Raw genomic sequence first — 22,159 nt, 5'->3', positions numbered from 1 at the left:
TAACAAAAAAAAACACCTTGTAAATTATGTGAGAATTAACTTGTGCCATAATATCAACTTCAAACAAAAGTCTGACTTACCATGAGTATACATGTATCTGCAGTGATGTGCAGTTATAATACATTGATACCACATACAAATTAAAACACAGATAAGATGTTACTTTATAAATATCTACATGTTTCCAACCAGTTGGATATTATTCGCTAATAATGACATAAAAATAGAGTAAAATATCTTATCTCCTATTTTAAATGAGTACACACTGAAGTTTTATTTTTGCTTTTCAAAAATAAATAAATTAGATGTTAGACTTTGACATTCATATGATCTAAGGAAAAGCCCAGAGGTTTTTCAATTACCCCTTCTAAGTAGGCTGTTTTGATCATTATTGTAAAAGTCACAAGTACCAATTTCGAGTACTTCAAATGCATTACGTCAGCACACCGATTGGTAGTAAATATACTGTAGCTGTGGCTGGATTAGCCTACAAGATGGGTAATTACTATCGGTCAATAATTCATTTTTTGGGACACTTGCCTGCATCTTGCAAGGTAAATATGGTGTACTGTATGTATATAGGAAATGTGCCATGTTTTTTATTAGACAGGTTACAAGTTGACTTTTTCAAATGTGTTTTTCTGGTTACACTGAAAACGTGACACCATGAGAGCAGTGATACTGAAACAGAACAGTTAAGTTGTCAGACGCACTATAGAGCTCCGTAAAGGGGGATGCAGATTATAACTATCTGCAGGTATAATGTTCTCATCTTGATTGTTTTAGAGGTGCAAATTCCCTGCAAAAAATCCAATATACCAAATAAAACAGACCAATTGTACCCTTTCCATGAACATTTACAAAGTCAAACAATTGTACTCATCATTAGAAGAGGATATCATTTGATTCAATGTTTACATTTAATAGGCTAACAAGATAGGGTTATTAGTAACCTGATAGAGAAATGTATTTCAAGTCATTTGTTTCAAGTAATGCAGAGTGTTCTTCACACATTCAGCCTAAAACTGTACAATTCTCAAAAACAGATTATGCTTGAGTAGTCTAAAAAGAATATTGAAATGCATTAAAAAATGTAACTCCACGAAAAAGTCTTTATGTTCATTCACCTATACTTGATGCTGGGCGACCTGGGGGGTCTGACGGAGGGTTCCCATGAGCCGGTCATGGGAACACACCAAGGAGTGAGGAGAGGCCAGCAGCACGATCTCCACCCTGCACGTTTGTCAGAGCGGTTCATATATGCTGTCCAAATGTCCAACACCTGTCCTTTATCTGGCATTTTAGATCGTCTCTGTTGTCTGATCACCAGACAGTTAAGTTGTCAACATTAGTAAAACCTGGATTCTCTCTGACCTTCCAGTACGTCCCGTTTGTCAGCCAGACGTCCCGTCCACAGGAGTCTTTGGTTTTCCTGATGAAGAAGAAGAAAATATTCAATGAAAAACTTGGAGTTTATTGCCATTCATCTATTTTCACAGGAACATTGGAAGAAATGTGTGTGTCGCTTTGAAATAGATTCAAGATTCTCAATTGAGTATTTTCTTTATTTTCTTGGTTATCACAATATTATTATTATTAATAATAATAATAGATTTGTTAGCGCTTTTACAGGTGCTCAAAGACGCTTTACAGATATAGTGAAGTGAAAAGAAAAGGAAGGAACAACAAATAAATATATAGTTAAAGTTAAAGTCAAATAATACAAAAACAATCACACATTAAAAGCCAGATTGAAGAGGTGAGTTTTCGTGAGTTTTTTTTGTTTTGACTATTGGTTAGACAAAAAAAGACATTGCATGAAGTCCCCTCGAGTTCTCGGACATTGAAAAGCACAGTTTTCATTGCTTTCGGATCTTTTAAAGGCCCAAAAAGTTATACTACATTGCAGGCCTCGTTATATAGTTTGTGCTCGATACCATGTACCCATGAAACACATTTTCAGACCAATTGTTATGCCAAAGCCCAGACTCGGATAAAAGTACTTCAAATGTATAGAAATTCATGAACCAAACATTAGATTTGAACATTTAGCATTCATAATAACAGTAAGAAATTATGGTATGGTAGTTAATCATTAAAATGTACTTACTTGAAAAAACGTGGAATATGTTCTTCCCCCCTTTTGGCGAGCTCTTTTCTTCGCTCCCTCTGATATTCCTCTATAAAATCTTTCTTTGCTTCTGCTTCATCCAAATGTCCTTCCTCCAGCATCCTTTTAAAAAGAGAAAGAATTTAAAGAATAACTTTACCATGAATCCACTTAAGAAAATAAGTACATATTGTGCATTTCTTTGCTCTAAGGTCTCTAGCTCTGCTCACCTTTGGTCTGGGCGCAGGCGGCTGTCTGTGAGAGGCAGGAGGGGCGTCAGGTCTGGGGGGAGTTCATTCAGATCCATGGCGAAGTCCGAGAAGCCGTAGTAGATCAGGTGATCCTTCGGCTGGGGATCTGTGAGGGGACAGAAGCCTGTTAGGTGAACTGTTCCAGGAATGTGACACCTGGATTTACACTGATTAGCAGGTATGGCAACAGGACGCTTGATTATTTCAGGTCACTTCCACTTAACCCCTCAACGTCTAAAGCGGAATCTAAGCAACACAAGAAAAACCTCAAGGACGAACATGTTGTAATCATGTGCTCAGAACAAAGACTCACTTGGCTTCCAGACGCATTTTGGAGTAGGTAGGGTGTCGCAGAAGATGCCTTCATGCCAAAGACCTCCAAACCGGTGAATGATGCTCCCACTTTGGTCCAGCACCGTGCCCTGCACCTCATTCTTGTTCGTGTCTGAACCCCAATAACGAGACTACAACAGAATACAAATATGTCAAAAGCCTGAGATATGCTGTGAAACGAAACACAGAAAAGTCGCTTGCAATAACATAAAAAATGACTGAGTAATCCAGGAAGTCTTTGATTTCACCTTAACAAAGGTAATCTTGCAGGTGCACACGTTGCTTTTGAGGTTGCCGATGGTGACTTCTCCGTAATGCTCCAGATAGCGCTGCTGACTGAGGACGTTGTGGATGCAGGTCACTACTTTGTTCCACTCATAGTGATCTCCATACCTGGACACAACAGCAACATCGAGTATTTTACCAAAGAAAAGGGGCAAAATATGTGAATTGTTTGTGTCTTTTGTTTTGTATCATTATCGTTGTTCTACATCATTTTATACCATTATATCAATTGATTAACTCACTGTTTTGGCTTTTGATTGGACAGAATGACCAATCGGAAGAGGACATGTTGCGTTTTTGAAGATTACAATGGACATGTATTGCTATTTCAATTTCTGGGACAAAATCATTTATTATATTGTCCCTTGTTCAATCCAAGCCAGGGATATTTGTTGTGTGTTCCAACATTCTCCTTCCCCCGTAAGTTGTCTATCTCAACACTATTAACTGTCAAATAAAGTTGAAAATAACAAATTATGAAATCATAATATTAAACGCTGTGGCTCTGGAAGCCATGAGAAAAATATGGATGGATGTTTTTAGGGATATCCTGACTGTATTTTAAAACAGTGATACTCATTGAAGGTATTTCATGTCTCATTGATCTCAATTTATTTCCAATGGTAGATAACCTTGATCGCTTCACATAAAGTATGGTGCATCTTACATTTAATCCATGACATGTAATAGGTCTAGTCCAGGGGTTCTCAAAGTTTTGATGAGTGAGGGCCAAGTTAGGTACCCAATATTGGATTAAGGGCCGCCGAAGAAAAAACGGAACACAAAATAATTCCAAAACAAATCCTTTCTTTATTGTACTAACCAATTACCGCAACTCGCGAGATGCCTAGTTGCCATGCAACCAGTAGTCTAGCAAACTTTCCACAAGCTGTCATTCATAATTTAGGAATGACAACCCAGGGGGCGCAGTTTTACCATTCTTAAATTCCATTCTAATTCTTACTAGATACAACCATGGAGGATTAAAATATAACGCATGCATTTCAGCGTGTCACATTAACTATCGCGGGCCGCCAGAAAATTTTCCAAGGGCCGCCATTGGCCCGCGAGCCGCACTTTGAGAACCCCTGGTCTAGTCAGTGTCATGCCTCATCTAACAGAGGCCACGTAGTAAATACAGATAGCCAGGCTTAATCTGTTTACCTTGACAGAGTCACATTCACCATCCCTGTTGGCAGAATCTCCAGTGACTTCCCCCAGAATTTATTTTTCCATCGCTGGTCTGTTTAGGAATTCAAATGAACAAGTGTTGTAAGCCTGGCATTAGATTGACTAACTGAAACTAATTAGGAATCTGAAGAGTCTCACCTTGCCAAAAGGAGTAGTTCTCTGAGTGAGCATGGCAGGCAGAGATGGGGGGATGGTGGCAGACCTGGTGAAGAAAGAAATAATACAAATGATACTTCATGAGTATTATAGAGGGAACGCATTGTATTGACACTAGCTATCATTTGAGTTGAGCTTGTAAACTTATGAGATACACATTATATTGTCTTTGTTTTTAAGCATCACTCCTTAATTGGTGCTGCAGCAAATGCAAAAGCTGAATCAGAGATATCGTCTTTTTTATGTCATGCCTTCTGTGTTAAAACCTGAGGACTACATTACCCACAATTATTTAACCAGTGGCTTTGGTAACACCTGCATTACAACATAAAGAGCCTTTATTGTTATGGTAGATAATACAAAATTGAAGCGTTAATTCTGACCAAATACCAGGAATTATAATCAATGATATTACCAGAAGCCATTGTATCATGATACTTAACTGCTTAACTGATAAATGTGTATCACAGTCAAAAGTGTTTAGTCTATAAGAAATACACAATTATGACTGTATAATAACCTAAATGTCAATGTGCCTCGCTGAAATTCTATTTTTCTAAGAACTACATCACTAAAATACTGTTGTAGAGATTAATTGCTTCGTTGAGGACAGTCATTTAATGAATTTTCACTCCACGATAAATGATGTGTTTTTAATTTTTAATAACATGATTAGTTACCGTTATTTTATTACAGCCATAAATCACTGTGTGTCTGAGCTGCTCCATTACACCAAGGGTGATCCATCTTAATTAAGGGGGATTATGGGGGATAAATGGTGATTCCCCATCTATGGTCCCATGCAGTGGCCACTCGGAGCTCTTAAAGATCTTCCTGAATCAGATATCCTGTAATAAATGTGTTGGTGAAGTTCTTCCTGAGATACCTGCTCACTGATGTAGCTGAAGCCCCGGTCCTCTCTGACGCACTCGTAAGTCTCCCCCAGCACCGGGTTAAAGGGCTTGTAGCGGTTCCTGAACGTCGCAGTGGAGTAACCAGAGATAGCAAAGGCAGCAATGTAAACCTGTTAGAAATAAAAGAACATGAACAGTTTCATCTGTAATTGGTGCAAACTATGAAGTAAACAAATATTGCACACATTTCCATTCCCTTATCTCTCATTCTCAGGTACTCTGGCTTATTTTTAATCATGTATTTTAAGTCTCTGAGCTTGTTTTAAATGTTTCTAGAAAAAGGAGGATGAGGATGTGAAATAGACATTGTTGTTAGTTGTGACATAACCCTCCTTGTTGTTTATTTAAGAAAGATATATATGACATTTTCACTGCTCATTCTGTGTGCAGCGACAAGACAGGAAGCATATCTTAAACATTCATTTTGGTCAATTTAAAAATAGTAAAGACAGCTGCACGGCATTTGGATTCAATCATGCAATCCTAGACTGGAGTCTTTATATATTTTAATGAAACGTTCTTCTTAGCAGGTGCATACGCATCAAATCTGCTTGGGTTATAGTGGTGATATGTTCCCCAATGTGCCTTGATGATAGTGTTCCTACCATCCTCTGGTAGGGGTCTGGGGTGTTGTTGGCAGTGTCCAGCAGCTCACTGTACTCCAGCTCTTCACACAGCCTCTGCAGCAGGGTAACAGGCTCATTGAGAGGAACAGGCATGGAGACCCGAGCCAGGTCTTTACCTGAGGACACAGAGCACATTAGAAAACGGCTATGTGTCTATACACAACATGTCTAAGTTATTACAGAGTGGTGAGACGTGCCTATGTTATTGTAGAGGATGGCCATGAGGCCCACGTGGCTGTTGTCCGGACATGGAGCGGGCAGCGTCGTTCGCCAGCCGGTGATCCTGGGAACGACACCGTTTGGACTCCTGTGAATGCTAGCACGGTACTTCCTGGTGGCCGATGCTGTAATGACAGTGAAATTAAATAATAATAATCACAGAAAAAGCTCTGTTCAGTTTAATTTAGCAAAGCTTTGAGCTAAATGCTAATACACTGACGTTTAGCAGGTATAATGTTTACCATGTTTACCATTTTGAGTTTGTAAGCTAGCTAGCTAACATTTGTTAAAATGCTGGGGGGGAAATCTGGTTTTCACTTTAAACACCTACAAATAATAATTGGGAAAGGTCTTTAAGCACACAAAAAGATTAAAGTTCAGAGTTTCCAGGAAAAAAACACAAATTAGTTTAAATTATTATTATTATTTATTTATTAAGTCTTTTTTTTTCATTATAGTGTACAATAATCTATGCCATTTAATTTACATTGTAATATCACAGTACACTCACTACTTTTAGAAAAAATTGCATAAAGTTCACCAATTTGACCTTTGATCGTGCTCGATGACATCAATATCTCCTCTGCTCTTCTAACAATCCCGATCTCAGTTTATTGCCTTTGATAATTGATTGGATCACGTTCCTAATTTGCAGGTAAATAAGAAATCCTTATTTGAAATGCCATATTCTGCTCTTAAATCATTAAATGATTTCAATGTTATATCTTTATGAAACAAATGTTTCAATTGCTTTATACCTGATTTGGTCCATTTGTTTATATTGATTGACAACAAGTATTTGCTAAGATCAGGATTGTTCAAAATAGGAGAAAAGATGGAAATACCAGAGTTAACATGAACTTTTTATGTACAGTCTCTCCAGGCTAAAAGTGTATTGAGCACTGTAAAACATTTGGTCATATTTTTCACCTTATTGAAATCTTTAACAAATATAAGAGTTTCCATGGCAACGGGTCAACGATATTGGCTTCTATCTGAACCCATAGTGAATCCTGTCTTCCCAGTGACCAAGATAATACATTTCTTAATTGAGCCGACCAGAAGTAGTGTTGGAAATTGGGAAGACCAAGACCCCCCCAAGGTTTCTGGTTTCATAAGGGTAATTAACTTGATTCTTGGTTTTTTATTACATCAGATACATTTTGAAATCTGTCTATTGAGAGATTTAAAATAATCAGCGGATAAATAACATGGTAACATTTGAAAAAGAAAATTACATCTCGGTAGAATATTCATTTTTATAACATTGATTCTTCCTAGCAGTGATATTGGTAATGTGGACCATTTAGATAAATCCTGTTTGATTTAGTCAATGAGTCTATTAAACAGATTATGTGGTGTTATATTTATTCCAAAGTATTTAAAGCCATATTTTTTGCTATGCTCACAATAGCAAAGACCAAAGGTGACAGTGGGCATCCCTGTCTTGTCACCCTTGTTAATGAAACCAAATCTGAGGAACTGCAGTTAGTGATGACCGCTGCTTTAGGATTTTTAGAAATTGATTTGACCCACTCTATGACCCATATTTAATCTGTTCAAAATAGCAAAAAGAAAATTCCACTCATCCCTGTCTAAAAATTATTTAACGTTATTTTTGAACTAACAACATTTATTTTACGTTTGCTTAGCAGTCTAGATGAACTCAGCGCCCTAGTTTTGTAAGTATTTTATTTTAAAATGTTTTTATTAAATATGTTTCTTAGATAACTTTTTTTCTCTCATCGAATAGTGAAGCATTTTGAGAGGATGTTGTTTTTAAAGTGTGCTATACAAATCAAATGTATTATTATTATTATTATTATTATTAAAAAAGACTACACTGATTACAATACAACACTGATATCCTGCTCCCTTCTATCTTATGTACATTGCAAAGACAGTCATTCGTGTACTCACCATGTCCTTCCTCTGGCTCAGAGTTGGTGGTGCTTCCATCACTGAGTCCTGATTCATCAGACACCTCAGAGGAACCATCACAAATCACGTCAGCGCTGGCGTCAAAATACTCTGCAGCCGAGTCTGCCACTGAGGGACGCCTGTGGGATAAGTGTGACGCCGCTGCAGGCTATCCATGGAGAAATAGAAAGAGGAAGAAAAAACCTGCCATCAAACCCACAGGGGAATATGTTCTAGAAGATCCAGGTGACAGGTGCAGCATGAATCTCACCTCTGCTAACGTGTTAGACTGGTGGATGTTGTTCGGCTCCCAGATCTCCTGCAGCTTCTGCCTCTCCTGGGACAGAGTTTCATGCACTGACTTCAGAGAGGCAAGCACTGAGGAGGAAGGAGAAGAGAAGTCTCAGAGGAAAGGTTGATGCAGATTCATTTCAGATTCTGAACATCTTTAACATTGTCCGCCTTGCATAATCATATTTCTGGAACAGTGTTAGTTTTTTCTATTGAAACTTTAGCTAAATATGTTAGTCAACTATATGTTTAATATGAATAAAATGACACAATGTTAAGATGGCATCAATGTGAAGTTTAACATGCAATACTATTGAAGGAAATTGACTCAAATGTTGTTAAGAAATTAAACTTAGGATAATAATCATTTATAGTTATTGTTTCTATCCATATCAGGAATAGAGTGGCCAAACACAATTTGCAAAGACAGGAAAAGTCAGAATAACGTACTTACTTAAATTAAATATCTCCTATCATGCTATTTTTACGCATTTATTATGGGTCTCTAAAAATAAAAAAAATAAAAACATGTCGAGGATGTGTTTTACTCAAAGTACCAAACATCCCTCTGTTTCAGCCCTGATTCTGGGTCTAAAGCTTTAAAAAATAAATAAAATTTAAAAAAGGAAGCGGGTGGAGGATGAAACCGTGATGAAACGCCATATCATGTTCATAACCACATCAAGGATCATTTCTGAAACAGTATGAAACTCAAATGCTTTTTCTCTTGCGGGTTTACCACAAGGTGAGTACCTTTTTATTTCCTGCTTTTTTTACACATACTCTCCAGTACAGCGTTAGCTCTGAGTGTTAGCGATGCTTGCTAATGTAAACAAAGACCATATTACTTCCAAAACACGTCGGGCATTGCTTCTGATAGCAACGTTTCTGATAGGGCCGTGGGTCCACATTTTCGATATCATGTCATATTGGACGCAAATCTGGATCAGCTCCGTTTGTAACCCCACTTTTAGAGATTTTGGGCTCGAAGGAAAAGAGAGAGGGTTGTATTTTCTGACACTTTGTGAAATCCCTGACACACTGGGGACACATATTTATGTTTAAAAGACATCGAAAAGTGCATTTTGCATGATAGGAGACCTTTAAAATGACCAATTAAGAAATAGGGCTTACTAGAAAAAACAAGGTGATATCGTGGTTAAAATCTTCAATATAATCTGTGACTAAAACAGTTTTTACTGGCTTAAACCAGGCCAAAATAATTTAGCTTTTATTTGACTAAGATTTTACTAAAATGCCCAAACTTGAAGTAACCAATACTTGCCAAAAAAACAGATGAGGTTTACTAAATATGATTAAAACAAACAAAGACACTGACTCAACATTTAAAATAATAGCAGTCAAGATGGACACTACTGTAGATTCTCTAATCTTTAATGGATTTTGCTCTTTTAAAATGGAACATTGTAAGGATCCCTGTGTACCTGAGTGTATAAATGCATGTATGTGTTTTTCTGACCTCTTAGCGATATGGTGCAGATGTCCTGGTGGACCTTCTTTCCCTCAGGGGATGTGACAGTGGGAGGGGACAGCTGGGAGTAGACGTAGTCTGGGATAGAGGGGACGGACGCACCGAGCTGAGGCGAGCTGCCCAGGTGACTGGAGGACAGCTAGGAAGTTGAACAGAACATTTGTAAAGATTATATTACTTTGGCAAAGCAACAAAAATTGCTCAACGCATCAACTTTTTAAGAACCTCATAATAGCAATATCTTTCTAAGATTTTCCCCATACAGTTGAGACTATATCGTTGTAAAGATCAAGGTTATTGACAAAGCATTATACTTCCTAAGAGAGCCCCTAAAGTGACCAACTATAAGAAGCAGGGAGGAGGACTTTTAAGAGGCTTAAGAGTTTTAAGGGAAAATGGCGGAAAGACAAAGAGATAGGAGAAATAATATCTAAACTCTAGATGACAGTAAGGAAATACAAAGATAAAACAAAAAAGATTAATACAACAATGTTTGTGATCGATCTGGTACAATCTAATATATTGTAGGACTTATAAACATTTAGAACATCCGGTTGAATACTTTATTTATGGCTCAAACCTGGACCTTTAGTACCACAGCCCTGCTGATTGACATTGTTCACTTTAAGGCACTTTAAGTTTAAATTAGGTCATTTATGTTTAATAATAAATTAGCCTGCAGTACTACGGCTATCCATTGTTTAGGATGGACAACCAACAACACAGGATTGAAAATCTAGCATCTAAAGAATATGCAGGTTTAATTGATTGATCTATTTATTTACTGAAATGTTCACATTCATGTCATTTCTGAACCCTGTTCTGTGGGGAAACATGGTTTTTGAAGTTGAATACAAATGCTTTAGAGGTAAGGGGTCTACCACACTGAAACACACATAATGAAACATATTATTCATTTTCATAACATTAAATAATTCTTATGAATCAAGTTGTCTAAACCCATTCCCACTCACCGATTTAGTCATCCCACGAATAGGCTTTGGATAAGAAATACAACGCAATTTCAGAGGAGGATCGGGATATCAAATTCTTCAATTCTATGTGTTCCAAGTCAATTACCAGTCAAATAATAAATGTAGGATTTCAATACAGTTAGTAAGTTACAGAGCATTCTTACCTTTCCTAGGGCCTCCACTCTGGATAATGTGCGAGAGTGCCAAATCTTCCCTGTCCTCGGCTTCTTTGGCTTCTCAAGCAACAGATTCTAGAAAATAAAAAAATAAAAAGATATTGTATTTCCATAAATGTTTTTTATTTCATGTCATGCTACTCAGAAACAGCAGTATACCTGTGTACTGATGATGCGCCTCAGGTCTCCGTTATTGACAGCCTGGCCGGCCTCCAACAACTGCAGCTTCTGGATTAACCGGTTTATCTCCGAAATATCCACATGGCAACGATTCAGCTCTGGGAGAAAACAGAGGGGAACATTCAAGGATTCATCTATTCATGGTTATATGCTTTACTATAACACTGTCAGACTAAGGACGGACAGTTAAGGAAATAAAATCAAAACCGATGCACCTAAACTATCGATATCGTCCTATTTATTCCAAATTGTCTATGTATCGCTTACATTTCCCACCACGCACTTCACTTGACATACTTTTGAGAAAATATATATGATTTACGCACAAATGTTCCCCTTAATATCATATATCACACCCATAACAATTGTTTGTATGTCATTTAACAACCCATTGTTATCTTGATTTCTTGAGGAAAACTTAAAAATAAGAAAAACTCTCAAAGTCATATCAAAACATTCTGTTTATAAACAGTGTCAGTATATTCCAAATTGTATCTAAGACCACATCTTTAAAAAGACAGTCTCACTATAGACGGTACTGTGGCCCCCTTTACTTTATCAACACTTTTGGATTCTTTGTTCACCATGGAAACATGCAAAAAACTGTCTTCTTTACGATTTAAAGGGTAAGTAACTGATATATAAATTATAATATATGTAATACATATTATGCATGAAACTACCTTGCACACAGGTGTCTGGGTTGTGACTGTGCTGTAGCCAGGCGGACACTTTGCTGTTCACAGCGGTGTTAGCGGAGGGCAGCATCCCTGTGGAGCTCTGATGACCAACATACAGACAGAAAAAAGACACGTGGTTAATATGAGTCAGCTTTAAACATTGTTCTGTTAGGTATAAAACATCTCTTATTTTATATTCACCAGATCTCCATTTCTCTGAGCTTGTCCAGCTGCACCTCCGTGTGTGAGCAGGATGCCGCTGTGCCCATGAGCCGCCTTCTTGTACAGGCGGTGGGCTTGCAGCTTGGTAAACCAAATGTAGAAGAGCTCATGGCTCTTTGCCTTGGAGGAACAAGAAATGCATGTGTTCAGCTTTTTAACTCTGACGCCAAACCAATTGTTGGTTTGAAAAGTATGTTCATTTACCTTTAAGTGGTAAAGAATGTCTCCTGTGTCCAAGTCAATCCGATTGGACTTCTTGTTTACCGTCATGACTGCCAGGCTCACATCTAAAGAGCCCTGGACTCTTCCAATGGTGACCTTAAGAGGACATTCAAATCAGTCATTCTTTATAGTAGGGGGGACAACATGTCATTAACTGTGTTCACTTACATCATGTTGGTTTTTGGAGTAACGCAAGTACCCGGCTTCCAAGACAAAGTATCGCTGAAAGAAAAGGTCAAACATCATCTGCTTGAAATGGATTCCTTCATTACTAAAAAGAAACATACAAAATGAGAGAGTGGATGCTTTCTCACCTTGTGCCAACCTTTCAGTGGCCACTTCCTCCTTTTCAGGAGATATCCCTCACAGATCCCTGGGATGGTCGTGTCAGGAGGGTTCTCCCCTCCAGGCTGAGTTTCTACCTGAAGGTCGTCAATCACCTCCCAGTCTTTGATAACCTGAACAGCATGGGGAGGATCAAATAAAAACACAAAGAAATGGATTGGATGACCAGTGTGAGTCCCATTTTCTTTTTATTATTTGACATACTAGTTCATGTTTTTGTCAGCTTTGTCATGTAATAGCGTGACAAAACCTTATATTCTGCTGAAATGTGCATGAATTAACTTTGTCAGGAAAAGGATAAAGGGACTATTTAATGTATTTCCTTTATTTAATTTTATTTAACTAATATATGAGTAATCTTTGTATTTTGTTGAATTTTGAATATCCGAGAATAATATTTTTGAGATTTGTGAACAGGTATAACTTTTATTGTTAGACTATTTTAAGTGTTGTTTGAAAATGTGCATTCTGGATGTATCTTGTAAGGCTTGGGAAATGTGACACAATGATGACACATTTTGATAGCATTGATTTGACTGATTTCCCCTGCCTCTCAGCCAAAGCACCTGCACACTAATATCAGCGGTTTCATGCAACAATAACAACTGTTATCCAAAATAAAGATAGGATATTTTAAACAACAACAAAAGTCACATATTATCCTGGTTGAATAGTAACTGATATAACATTCAACTCCCCTTAAACAAGGAACAATTGAATGCATTTACCCATAACCCCCTCTGTTGAGGTGAACTATGACTCACCTGTCTGGACGACATGGTGCTGCTGCTCCGAGAGTGGGAGGGCTTCCATTTCGGGGAAGACTTCTCCAGGCCGCTCGCGAGGGACTGGCTGCGGTTCAGTGAAGATCCGTAAGATTCCATTTCAGACTTTAGACTCCCCTCCCTGATAGCCTGATTGTGGAGAGATCATATTGTTAATGCTAGCATTAAAAACAAATAGAAAGACACATCAAAGAAGCTTTGGAGGATGCTTTTCTTAAATGGCAGGAGAAATACAAAGACTTCTGAGGTAGAGCAGCAAATAACGTTCTTTTTCATATTTCTGATTTGTTTTTTTTCTGATTGAGCAAAAATGGTCGTCGCAAGTTTGGCCTTGTGGTGACATTCGATTTATGTTATTCAACAGAGGAAAGCTGAACATCATCACAATTGAGAAGTTGGATTGTTTTCCTAATAAAAAAACGTTTGATAATTACTCCTCTATGGTTGTTGAAAAGCTAATGATTGCCAACGATATGGCTCTACAAGCAGGGAACCGAAGTGAAAGTGTTAAACAGCTCAACAGGGCAGCAGGTGAGATGGAACTCTGGGTAATCCAGTTACCACTACCTGGATACACTTTGTACATCCTCATCCAGATCACTCTGGATCTAAAGTCCCCACACTGAGCTCTACCCCGAAAACTATATTCATGCCGAAAGCAGACAATTGATGAAGTACATTTTCTATATAGATATGGCTGAAATGAAGTTTGTTGGCAGATAACCATGCAAGTTAACATGACGGAACTAGCTTCAGGCGCCACCATTTTCCTTTTTTATTGCGTTAGAAGTAAAAAATAGGAACAATTTATGATAATGTAGAGTCATTCATATGGTAACTGTCATGGAATAATCTCTTAACTTTGAGTTTTTCAACATGCTTGGGGGGTAAAAAAAAAGACAAACACCCTAGAATGCTCTTATAAATCCTTGCATTGAAGCTTATAATGATCATTTTTGAGTAACGCTGTAATGCAAAATATTGTTATACCAGTTATTTTAGGGTTAGGGTTAGTAGGCAAAAGAGAATGTATCCAACATTGTTTAAAGAATTGAAAGTGCTTTTAAATTAGATAAACAGATAAACTCTGTGGTTAAATCCAGTTTTTATCACTTGAGGCTCCTGTCCAAAATCAAACCGGTGTTATCCTTTTTAAACTTTGAGCGTGTAATTCATGCCTTTGTTTCAACTCGTTTAGATTATTGTAATGCACGTTATGCCGGCCTAAATAAGACTTCTCTGGCCCGCCTGCAGCTTGTACAAAACGCTGCGGCGCGGCTGCTTACAGGAACCCGCAAGTTTGACCACATCACACCAGTTCTGGCTTCCCGTCCATTTTAGAGTCCATTTTAAGATTTTATTGTTTGTTTTTAAATCTCTTAATGGGCTGGCCCCAGAGTACATCTCCGACCTCTTACAGGTGTACACCCCCTCAAGGGCTTTGAGGTCGGCTGATCAGCTGCTGCTTGTAGTCCCAAAAACAAAGAAAAAGACCAGGGGAGACCGAGCGTTCTCATCGGTAGCCCCCAGGCTCTGGAACGACCTGCCTCAGTCAGTCTGAGCTATGTCATACCTATGTGTATGCTTTTACTGTCTGTCCATAGCCTTTATGTGCCTTGTATTTATTCTTATGTGTGCTTTTTTTTAACTATTCGTGTAATATTATATTTTATTATAATGTTATGTTCATTGTGAAGCACTTTGGCAAACCCTCTGTTTTTAAACTGTGCTATATAAATAAAGTGGATTGGATTGAATAAAAAGAAGAAGAATATGTCATGTTTGTGTCACAGTATTGATTGGTTTGGTCATTTGGGCTCTTGTTTATGTAACAAGACCGAATGAACGTTATTGGACAGGATACTGTACAACACCACCACCTACACCGTCTGCAAGGACAGGATTACTAACGTTTGCTTAATCGGTTTTTCACGGTTTGTTTTTAGCTTCTCGGACATGAAGGGTCAGGGAGCACTGATACAAGAACTGGCATACGTGCTGAACAATAATAACGTTATGCACTTTTTAAAAGCAAACCTTGAGGCTTCAATAGCAGCAACATGTGTGTGAGACAGTGATCACAATTGGTTTGCAATGAGGACAATTGGGACATTTTCTTTTAGATTATACGGGCCAGTGTATGCAATATTGTGGTTATTATTTATTATGCAAACCTTATTTTATTCACTCAAGTTTGGAATTGTGTATTCTGTCACTTGTATTTTATATACATTTAAACACAGATATTTTTGTAACATCACTACTGAGGACACAATATAAGCCATCTTAATTGATCAAAATGAATGAAGCCTTACAACAGAGCTCTGGGCAGGAGCAGACTGGCTTGCTGTTATGTAAGGCAGGAGAGGATGGGAGTAGCTGACCTCAGAGATAACAGCATGTGGTGGAAACAGGATGAAAGGATTTACACGATTCTGAGCTCGCTTAGTCAGGAAGGAACACAAAGAATGTTGCACGTAACATTTGGTTTGGATGTCACTGGATGGCGATGAAGTTACTTTACAGTTGCCACAAGGCATTTACTTAGCGTACAAAGTATTATTATTCAACTTTTCTTAAACGGAACTCACCTTTGCAAACTTAACAATTTTCAAACTTCAGTTTGAAATCTAGAAGTATATTGTTTCAAGTACACGTTTCACAGTTGCGTGCAGTTGAGGTCATGCACTTTAATAAAATGTCAAATCATTTGAAGTAACTTTTAAAATGCAATAAAGTATTTCAAGGGCTGCTCAAAGACTCTTATTGTCAGAATGCCACATTTCCTCTTATTTGAACCAGAATAGAGCAGACCAAGAGCTCCCAAACGGGAGGCAACACAAGGAAAGTCAGCTGAGGTGAAGGATGCATTTGGGCAACAGCCACCAAACTGCATGGTGCCAGAGAATGGGGTAGGATGCAGAGATTATGACAGTGATATCATCTTGCTTCTTTGAAAAAAAAATGCAGCCAATTAAAGATTAGGGACGTATAATTATGAATGGGTGTAGACATTACCTCGTCAAATTGCAAAGGATTCCGTTTATAATCTCGAATATGAGACATTTACATCACCTGGAGGGAGGAATATTGTGTGCCGTCAGCTGTAAATGTGTGTGCTTGTTAGAGACGTTGCCTGTTACACACACTCTGCAATGTTTTGACAGACAATTAATTTATAAAGCTCAATAAGAAAGCCGCTACACTCGTATACTTTAGTGAAAATGGTTCCTTATTAGCAGCCAGTTCCATTTACTCAGTGGCCCGAATGGAACACATTGGCTCCCACACTCACTTAAATTGCAAAAGTCACAAATAATTATTTCTTGAAATCAGGCCTCATGCTGGAGCTTTTGTTTTACCTTTGGTTATCATACGCACCTGTCTCATGAGACATGACCTATATGCGGGAATGGTTCCCACATCCTTAATGCCACTCAAGTCCTTCAGGGCCCATGTGAACTAGTCAGGGCTGCACACACGCTCTTATCTAAAGCCCATTAAGATGTCCCTGAGCCAGCAGAGAAAAGGAAGACTATTGTAACCAAACACATGTTGTATATTAACAATAGTAACAGGAGTCAGGGTGCATACACGACAGAGATAACTGCATATCAACATTTAAGATATATGAACAATGCTGATGGTTTGGTTGGGTTATTCCCCTCAGAATTCAAAGTTAACTTTGTGTTTTTAAAGCCATGAAATGAGTCTTACCTGAAATTAACCCCCTTCTCTCATCGTCTGTTGCAGTCCTCTGCACCTGATAAATCCAAACAGTGTCTCATTAGGCGTTAAAGAAGCTGCGAGGAATCACAATTTCGAATAAGAAGAAGACAGAGTTGTTTTCCTTCGAAAATCATCCAAAAAGTCAAACTACATGTTACTTCCACAGATTAGCACCAACTCTGGAGGAGGAGCGCGCCGTGCGCAATGTGTCCTGTGAATTATCCGCATTAGCTGGATTACACCGCGTCTAGCAGGGCTGTAGTGGAGGGTAAATCCAGCCACTCTACTCACCGAGTGTATTCTGTTCTAAAGCAAAGGGCGGATCTTAAATAAGATCTTAACATATGACAAATGTGGTATTTAAGGGGGAAAAGGTACAGGCTTACATCCATTTTTGGTGTAAATTACTTATGTGTCGATCATTCTATGCAGATTAAATATATGTTGTATTATTCATCACCTTAATAGTTTGCAGATGACTGCAGCTTGTATCTTTTGTGATAATCAAATTAAAGAACATCTGCAAATCGATGATTTAAAAAATGTAGACAGCACGTACTAAATAGAAAAATTAAAACAAAATTCAATGCTTTAAAAAACCGTTGAGCTCCTGTAATTATAATTGATTTGATTCCCACTCTAATAGATAGTGAATCTTGCCAAAACACTTTTTTTACTTTATTTGTTGTTATGTGTTGTGTTTTGTATAAATCATGTACATTTATGTACAAACATTTTGTTTATAAAAGTATACGGTTTGATGTTCCCTCTGTTCGTCTGCCTTGTAAAGGCGGCCATTATAGACTAACTGACCCAGATTAACATGCCCTAATCTGCATTAACTTTAGTCAGGATCTGTGACCACTTGTGTTTATTTTGGCAGGAGTGGCATTTGTGGTTCCACTTTACAAAACTTCTGTCACTGAATCTAATTTTGAGATGAATAAAAACTCTTGTTTTTATGCATTTTTTATTAATCCTGCAATTCTTAAATCCAAATTCCAAAAAAAGAGACTAAGCAATACATTATGTTTACATAGTTTATTTATGTGTGACAATATCCTTGAACTAAGGAATTGCATTTTTCAGCTCTGTCCGTCCAAGACTTCCTCTGATAGGCTGAGAAGCACGGAAAGCAGCTTTCTCACAGCAGCCACAGTGCTCCTATTGGTGGATGCACATTGTTTGAATTTAACACCATGCTCTGAGATTGAGTAAACCAACAACTTGTTCTTTGTGGAGTAATCTTAAAAATCTGCCTTGTTCTTTCGTGCTTAATTACAATAAATTGCTAAATATGCATCCAAGCCGACGTTCCCTTGTAATTTCAAGCAGTTGGAAATCTGCAACATTCCCATTGTTTCCTCTCCAGCTCTACGTGGCCTCCTGGGCTTTAGGGGCTCCCTCGGAGCTCTGCTGCTTGACGTGCTGCTGCAGGAGAGCGGAGAGCTGGGCCGGGTGGCGCTGCAGCATGGCGGCTGTCTGGGAGGTCAGCAGGGTCAGCCCACTGACCAGCTCCCCCTGGACCACAGCCACCGAGGGCAGCTTGGAGTAGCTCACCACCCCCTGTGCACTCAGCAGCGTGTTGTCTATACAGGCTCCTGTTGACAGATGAGCAAGGCAGAGGTGGATAAGAAGCAGTTCAATGATCACCATCTGTTTAATATGGTTTTCAGGGGAGGTAACGAAGAGTAAAACATGCTGCTCTGCTTTGAGATCAAAATGTATTAAACGCACAATATGTTATTTTCTGACACTCAATCAGAACAAAAATAACCGAGTAAATTGGGTATGTAGAGTAGCGTGTGATCATGGGATCATCGTCTTTATTACATTATTGCCGTAATCTTTTCTAGTTAGGATTCTTTAACATTCAACGTTGTGATTGAAATTCCTGGAGCAAAGAATCAGAACACAAGGAATAGACAAGGGAGCTCTAAACAGATGTCTGACACTGAAGATATTTTCCATCAGAGAGAGAGTTATAACCAGTTATGTTTCATATAGAGAAGCAGGCTCTCGAAGGCACCTGGCAGATAAGATATTATATTCTGTCTATTTATTTTCCGTTTCATTATCTGTATTCAGGAGACAGAAGGAAGTCACCTCTTAACACAGCTGATGCAGAGAGCCTGAGAAAACAGGCGCCATCTTATCTCCATACACTAGGGCGCCTAAACCCCAAGGCCAAAAGCCTGCTGCCTGCGCCGAGAGCCCAACCTGAACTGAAATGAGGACAGCAGTGGAGAATTCATAGAAAAAGACTAGTTAAAGTAATGAAGGTTGAATTATTCAGAAAAGGTCTCCATAGGCGCTTTCACACCGCAGTACTTTTCCCACAAAAGGTTAATCAGAACTTAGTTCATGAGAACTCTTTAGTTCTCATGAACTAAGTACAGATCGCGTTCACACCGGAATAAGTTCCTGGGGGTGGATTAGGCAAATGAAGCCGCTGACTTCACTTCTTCTTCTTCTGCTTTGGGTTTACTGGCAGGCCGCAAACAACTTCACAGCGTATACTGCCGCCCAAAGTCCCCGGAGTTGGGGACTGGCTTCAGAGTAAATCGCCAGAACGCAGACACCTCCACCGCTCCCATGTTTTTTGTTGTGTTGCCATAAATTAGTCTCTCTCCGTTGGTGCACTAATGCTAATAATGCTAATGCCAGCAAATAAAATGGCAACTTCACAAAACTTTTCAGAGTTTTACGGGGCGTGGTTTGAAATTCGCCCAGCCAATCAGATATTTGAACTTTTTTGTCCCCAGGAAAGTACCACCTCTCTAGCAGGGACTGAAAAGGGGTGAAAAGTTCTCTGAACTAAGTACTCTTTTTGGTGTGAACGCAAAATCCCAGGAACTATCGGAACTAAAAAGGGAAAAGAACTCCGGTGAAAGCGTCTAATAAAAAAAGTGTTCCTCAGCCACGATCACGGGAAACGGAACTCCCGTACGGGCTGTGAATCGAGTTGTTTTACATTTTAAGCCGTTCAACGGTTAAAAACACTGAATAAAGTGTTAAAAAGCACCGTTTCTGTTTGCTTTCGTTTTGCTAACATACTCCTATAGGGTGTTAAATGAAGTTCCTTTTTGTGTTTCATTATTTTGTTATTAAATGGTTAGGCCTTTGTGTTGTGTGGATTTTTGGCCCATCGTTTGATTAAATGAATGTGTAATTCCTGGCTTGTGATCTTTGTCACTCTGCATATCAACGTTTTTCTCTGCATGCAGACACAGAAGATGAACGTACCCAGGAGTAGCATATGTCGGCTGGTCCTCAGAGACGACAGCATCTCCTTCACCTTCGGCTCTTTACTGATGAACAGAACCGTGTGACCAATGAAGAGAGGAGCCATGTTGGAGTAAGTGCTGTCTTTCAGGAACGAACGCACCACCTTAAAAAAGCAAGATTAAGGATTAGACTAAACTAGGATATTTTTAACATCTTAAATAAGGTCATCATAAACCATAAGTTCCCTGTACATTTAGGATCAATACTTTCTGACATGATACATTTTCTTTACTTCATTTAAAAAGGGAAAAATAGTCAACGACACAACAATTTTAGCATTACCTGGTTGGGGAAAAATTTCACTGTGATGCCATGTTTATGAAGTTTGTACTTGAGAAGAATCATTTCGTCAGCAGTACTGCCGCTGTTCTGGACCACAGCGATCATCTTTGATTCCTGGAACACGCTCTTCAAATTCTTCTTAACGAGTAACGTGAAAGGGTCATCCTGGTGGAATAAAAGAGAAGAGTTTGGAAAAGTGAAATTATTTTAATAAATAAATACACACACTTATTTTTCGACTATTCCCTTTATTCAATTCAACAAAAGAAGTTAAACACAAGCAGCTGTTCATTTTCCAACTCATCCTGAAACAAATCGTCCAAGAGTGAGTTTCCTTTTTTAAGATTTAAGAAGCTGCAGACTGTTAATCCTAGTGAAATCACAGGTAAGTGTGTCACATCAGTAAACAATGGATACAGACAAAGTGAAAAACAGTATGTAATAATAGAAATAAATTGTTAAGATTATTTAAATGAATTGACTATTTGAACATGGTATTAAACTATAATTGGCACATCAACACAAACACTCCAAACATTGTTTTTACCCACACTCTTTAAAAAAGGTAAGATTTGTATTTGGAAATGGTGCAGAATTCCCAGAATAGAATAGAATTCCTAGAATTCCTTTATTGTCATCGCACCAGGTACAACGACATTTAAAAAAGCAATCCTCGCAGTGCATTTCCAAATGGTGCAGAATTCCCAGAGCTTAACTTCTAGGACATGTACCGACCCTTAATTGCACCCCTATGTAAGTGTAATGTTTAGGACTCAATAAACTTTGCAAACTAAATTGTAAACATGACATCCAGCTCTGGAAATGCATGCACTTAATACCTCATATCTGTCAGATAGAGGACGAAAAGGGGGGACTGTTACCTCCTGGTCTCTGATGGTTTGTCGTGGATAAGCTCCAGGAGGAGCGGGTCGTGGGGGTGGAATGTACCGTGTAACTGACATCAGCTTCTGTTTGAGAAAGTGCAACGGCCTCTTGTGTCGAGTCACAGCTTTGGAGCCGTGCCGAACACACTGTGTGAAGGGAAGCCATCCTGAAAGACATGCAGTGTGTTAAACTTCTGCTAACATGAAATAAAACCTGAGGCTGCTCTGCTAACACCAGCTAGCCTGTCTAAAACACGCTGTTTAACTGAAACGTAGCTGAAAATGCTTATTATAGACAGAAAAGACAGTAGTAGCTCGTAACTGACACAAAGAAAAACGCTAGAAAGGCAGAATAAACGTTAAATTACCCTGTTTCGGTAGTAATATTCGACACAAGGTCGCCGCCATCTCTAACAGGATATGTTATTCAGGAAGTGACGTTGGCACAAATGCTGCATTCATCAATATCGGAATATAGAGAATCACAACAGTGTACAGATTATTTTGTAACTGTCATTATTGGGACATTTGTTATACATTACTGCAACACACATAAATAATCCTCAATTTCACTGGATTTTGTGGTAAATCTGAACGAAAACAA

At 38.5% G+C, this 22,159-nt stretch overlaps 2 protein-coding genes across 2 annotated transcripts; both read right to left on the bottom strand.

Annotated features, from left to right (window-relative positions):
• Positions 1-7: 7 nt before the first annotated feature.
• Positions 8-18,050, bottom strand: osbpl7 (oxysterol binding protein-like 7). Its single transcript, XM_034106959.1, has 22 exons — positions 17,090-18,050; positions 13,352-13,501; positions 12,557-12,700; positions 12,411-12,464; positions 12,225-12,338; positions 12,000-12,140; positions 11,802-11,898; positions 11,098-11,216; positions 10,927-11,013; positions 9,777-9,927; positions 8,277-8,383; positions 8,006-8,174; positions 6,064-6,210; positions 5,846-5,982; positions 5,213-5,350; positions 4,309-4,372; positions 4,144-4,222; positions 2,943-3,087; positions 2,675-2,825; positions 2,341-2,467; positions 2,111-2,233; positions 8-1,432 (listed from the first exon to the last, which is right to left on the bottom strand). Exons 2-22 carry the CDS (start codon positions 13,469-13,471, stop codon positions 1,324-1,326), a joined length of 2,523 nt encoding a protein of 840 aa, XP_033962850.1. The 5' UTR covers positions 13,472-13,501; positions 17,090-18,050; the 3' UTR covers positions 8-1,323.
• Positions 18,051-18,127: 77 nt separating this feature from the next.
• mrpl10 (mitochondrial ribosomal protein L10) lies at positions 18,128-22,003 on the bottom strand. Its single transcript, XM_034106961.2, has 5 exons — positions 21,924-22,003; positions 21,553-21,722; positions 20,672-20,836; positions 20,348-20,492; positions 18,128-18,702 (listed from the first exon to the last, which is right to left on the bottom strand). Exons 1-5 carry the CDS (start codon positions 21,961-21,963, stop codon positions 18,476-18,478), a joined length of 747 nt encoding a protein of 248 aa, XP_033962852.1. The 5' UTR covers positions 21,964-22,003; the 3' UTR covers positions 18,128-18,475.
• Between the last annotated feature and the right edge of the window lie 156 nt (positions 22,004-22,159).

This window comes from Pseudochaenichthys georgianus, chromosome 19 (genome assembly GCF_902827115.2).
Source record: "Pseudochaenichthys georgianus chromosome 19, fPseGeo1.2, whole genome shotgun sequence".
NCBI lineage: Eukaryota > Metazoa > Chordata > Actinopteri > Perciformes > Channichthyidae > Pseudochaenichthys > Pseudochaenichthys georgianus.
Note: the sequence above shows the minus strand (reverse complement) of the source record. Positions and strands in the feature narration are given on the sequence as shown.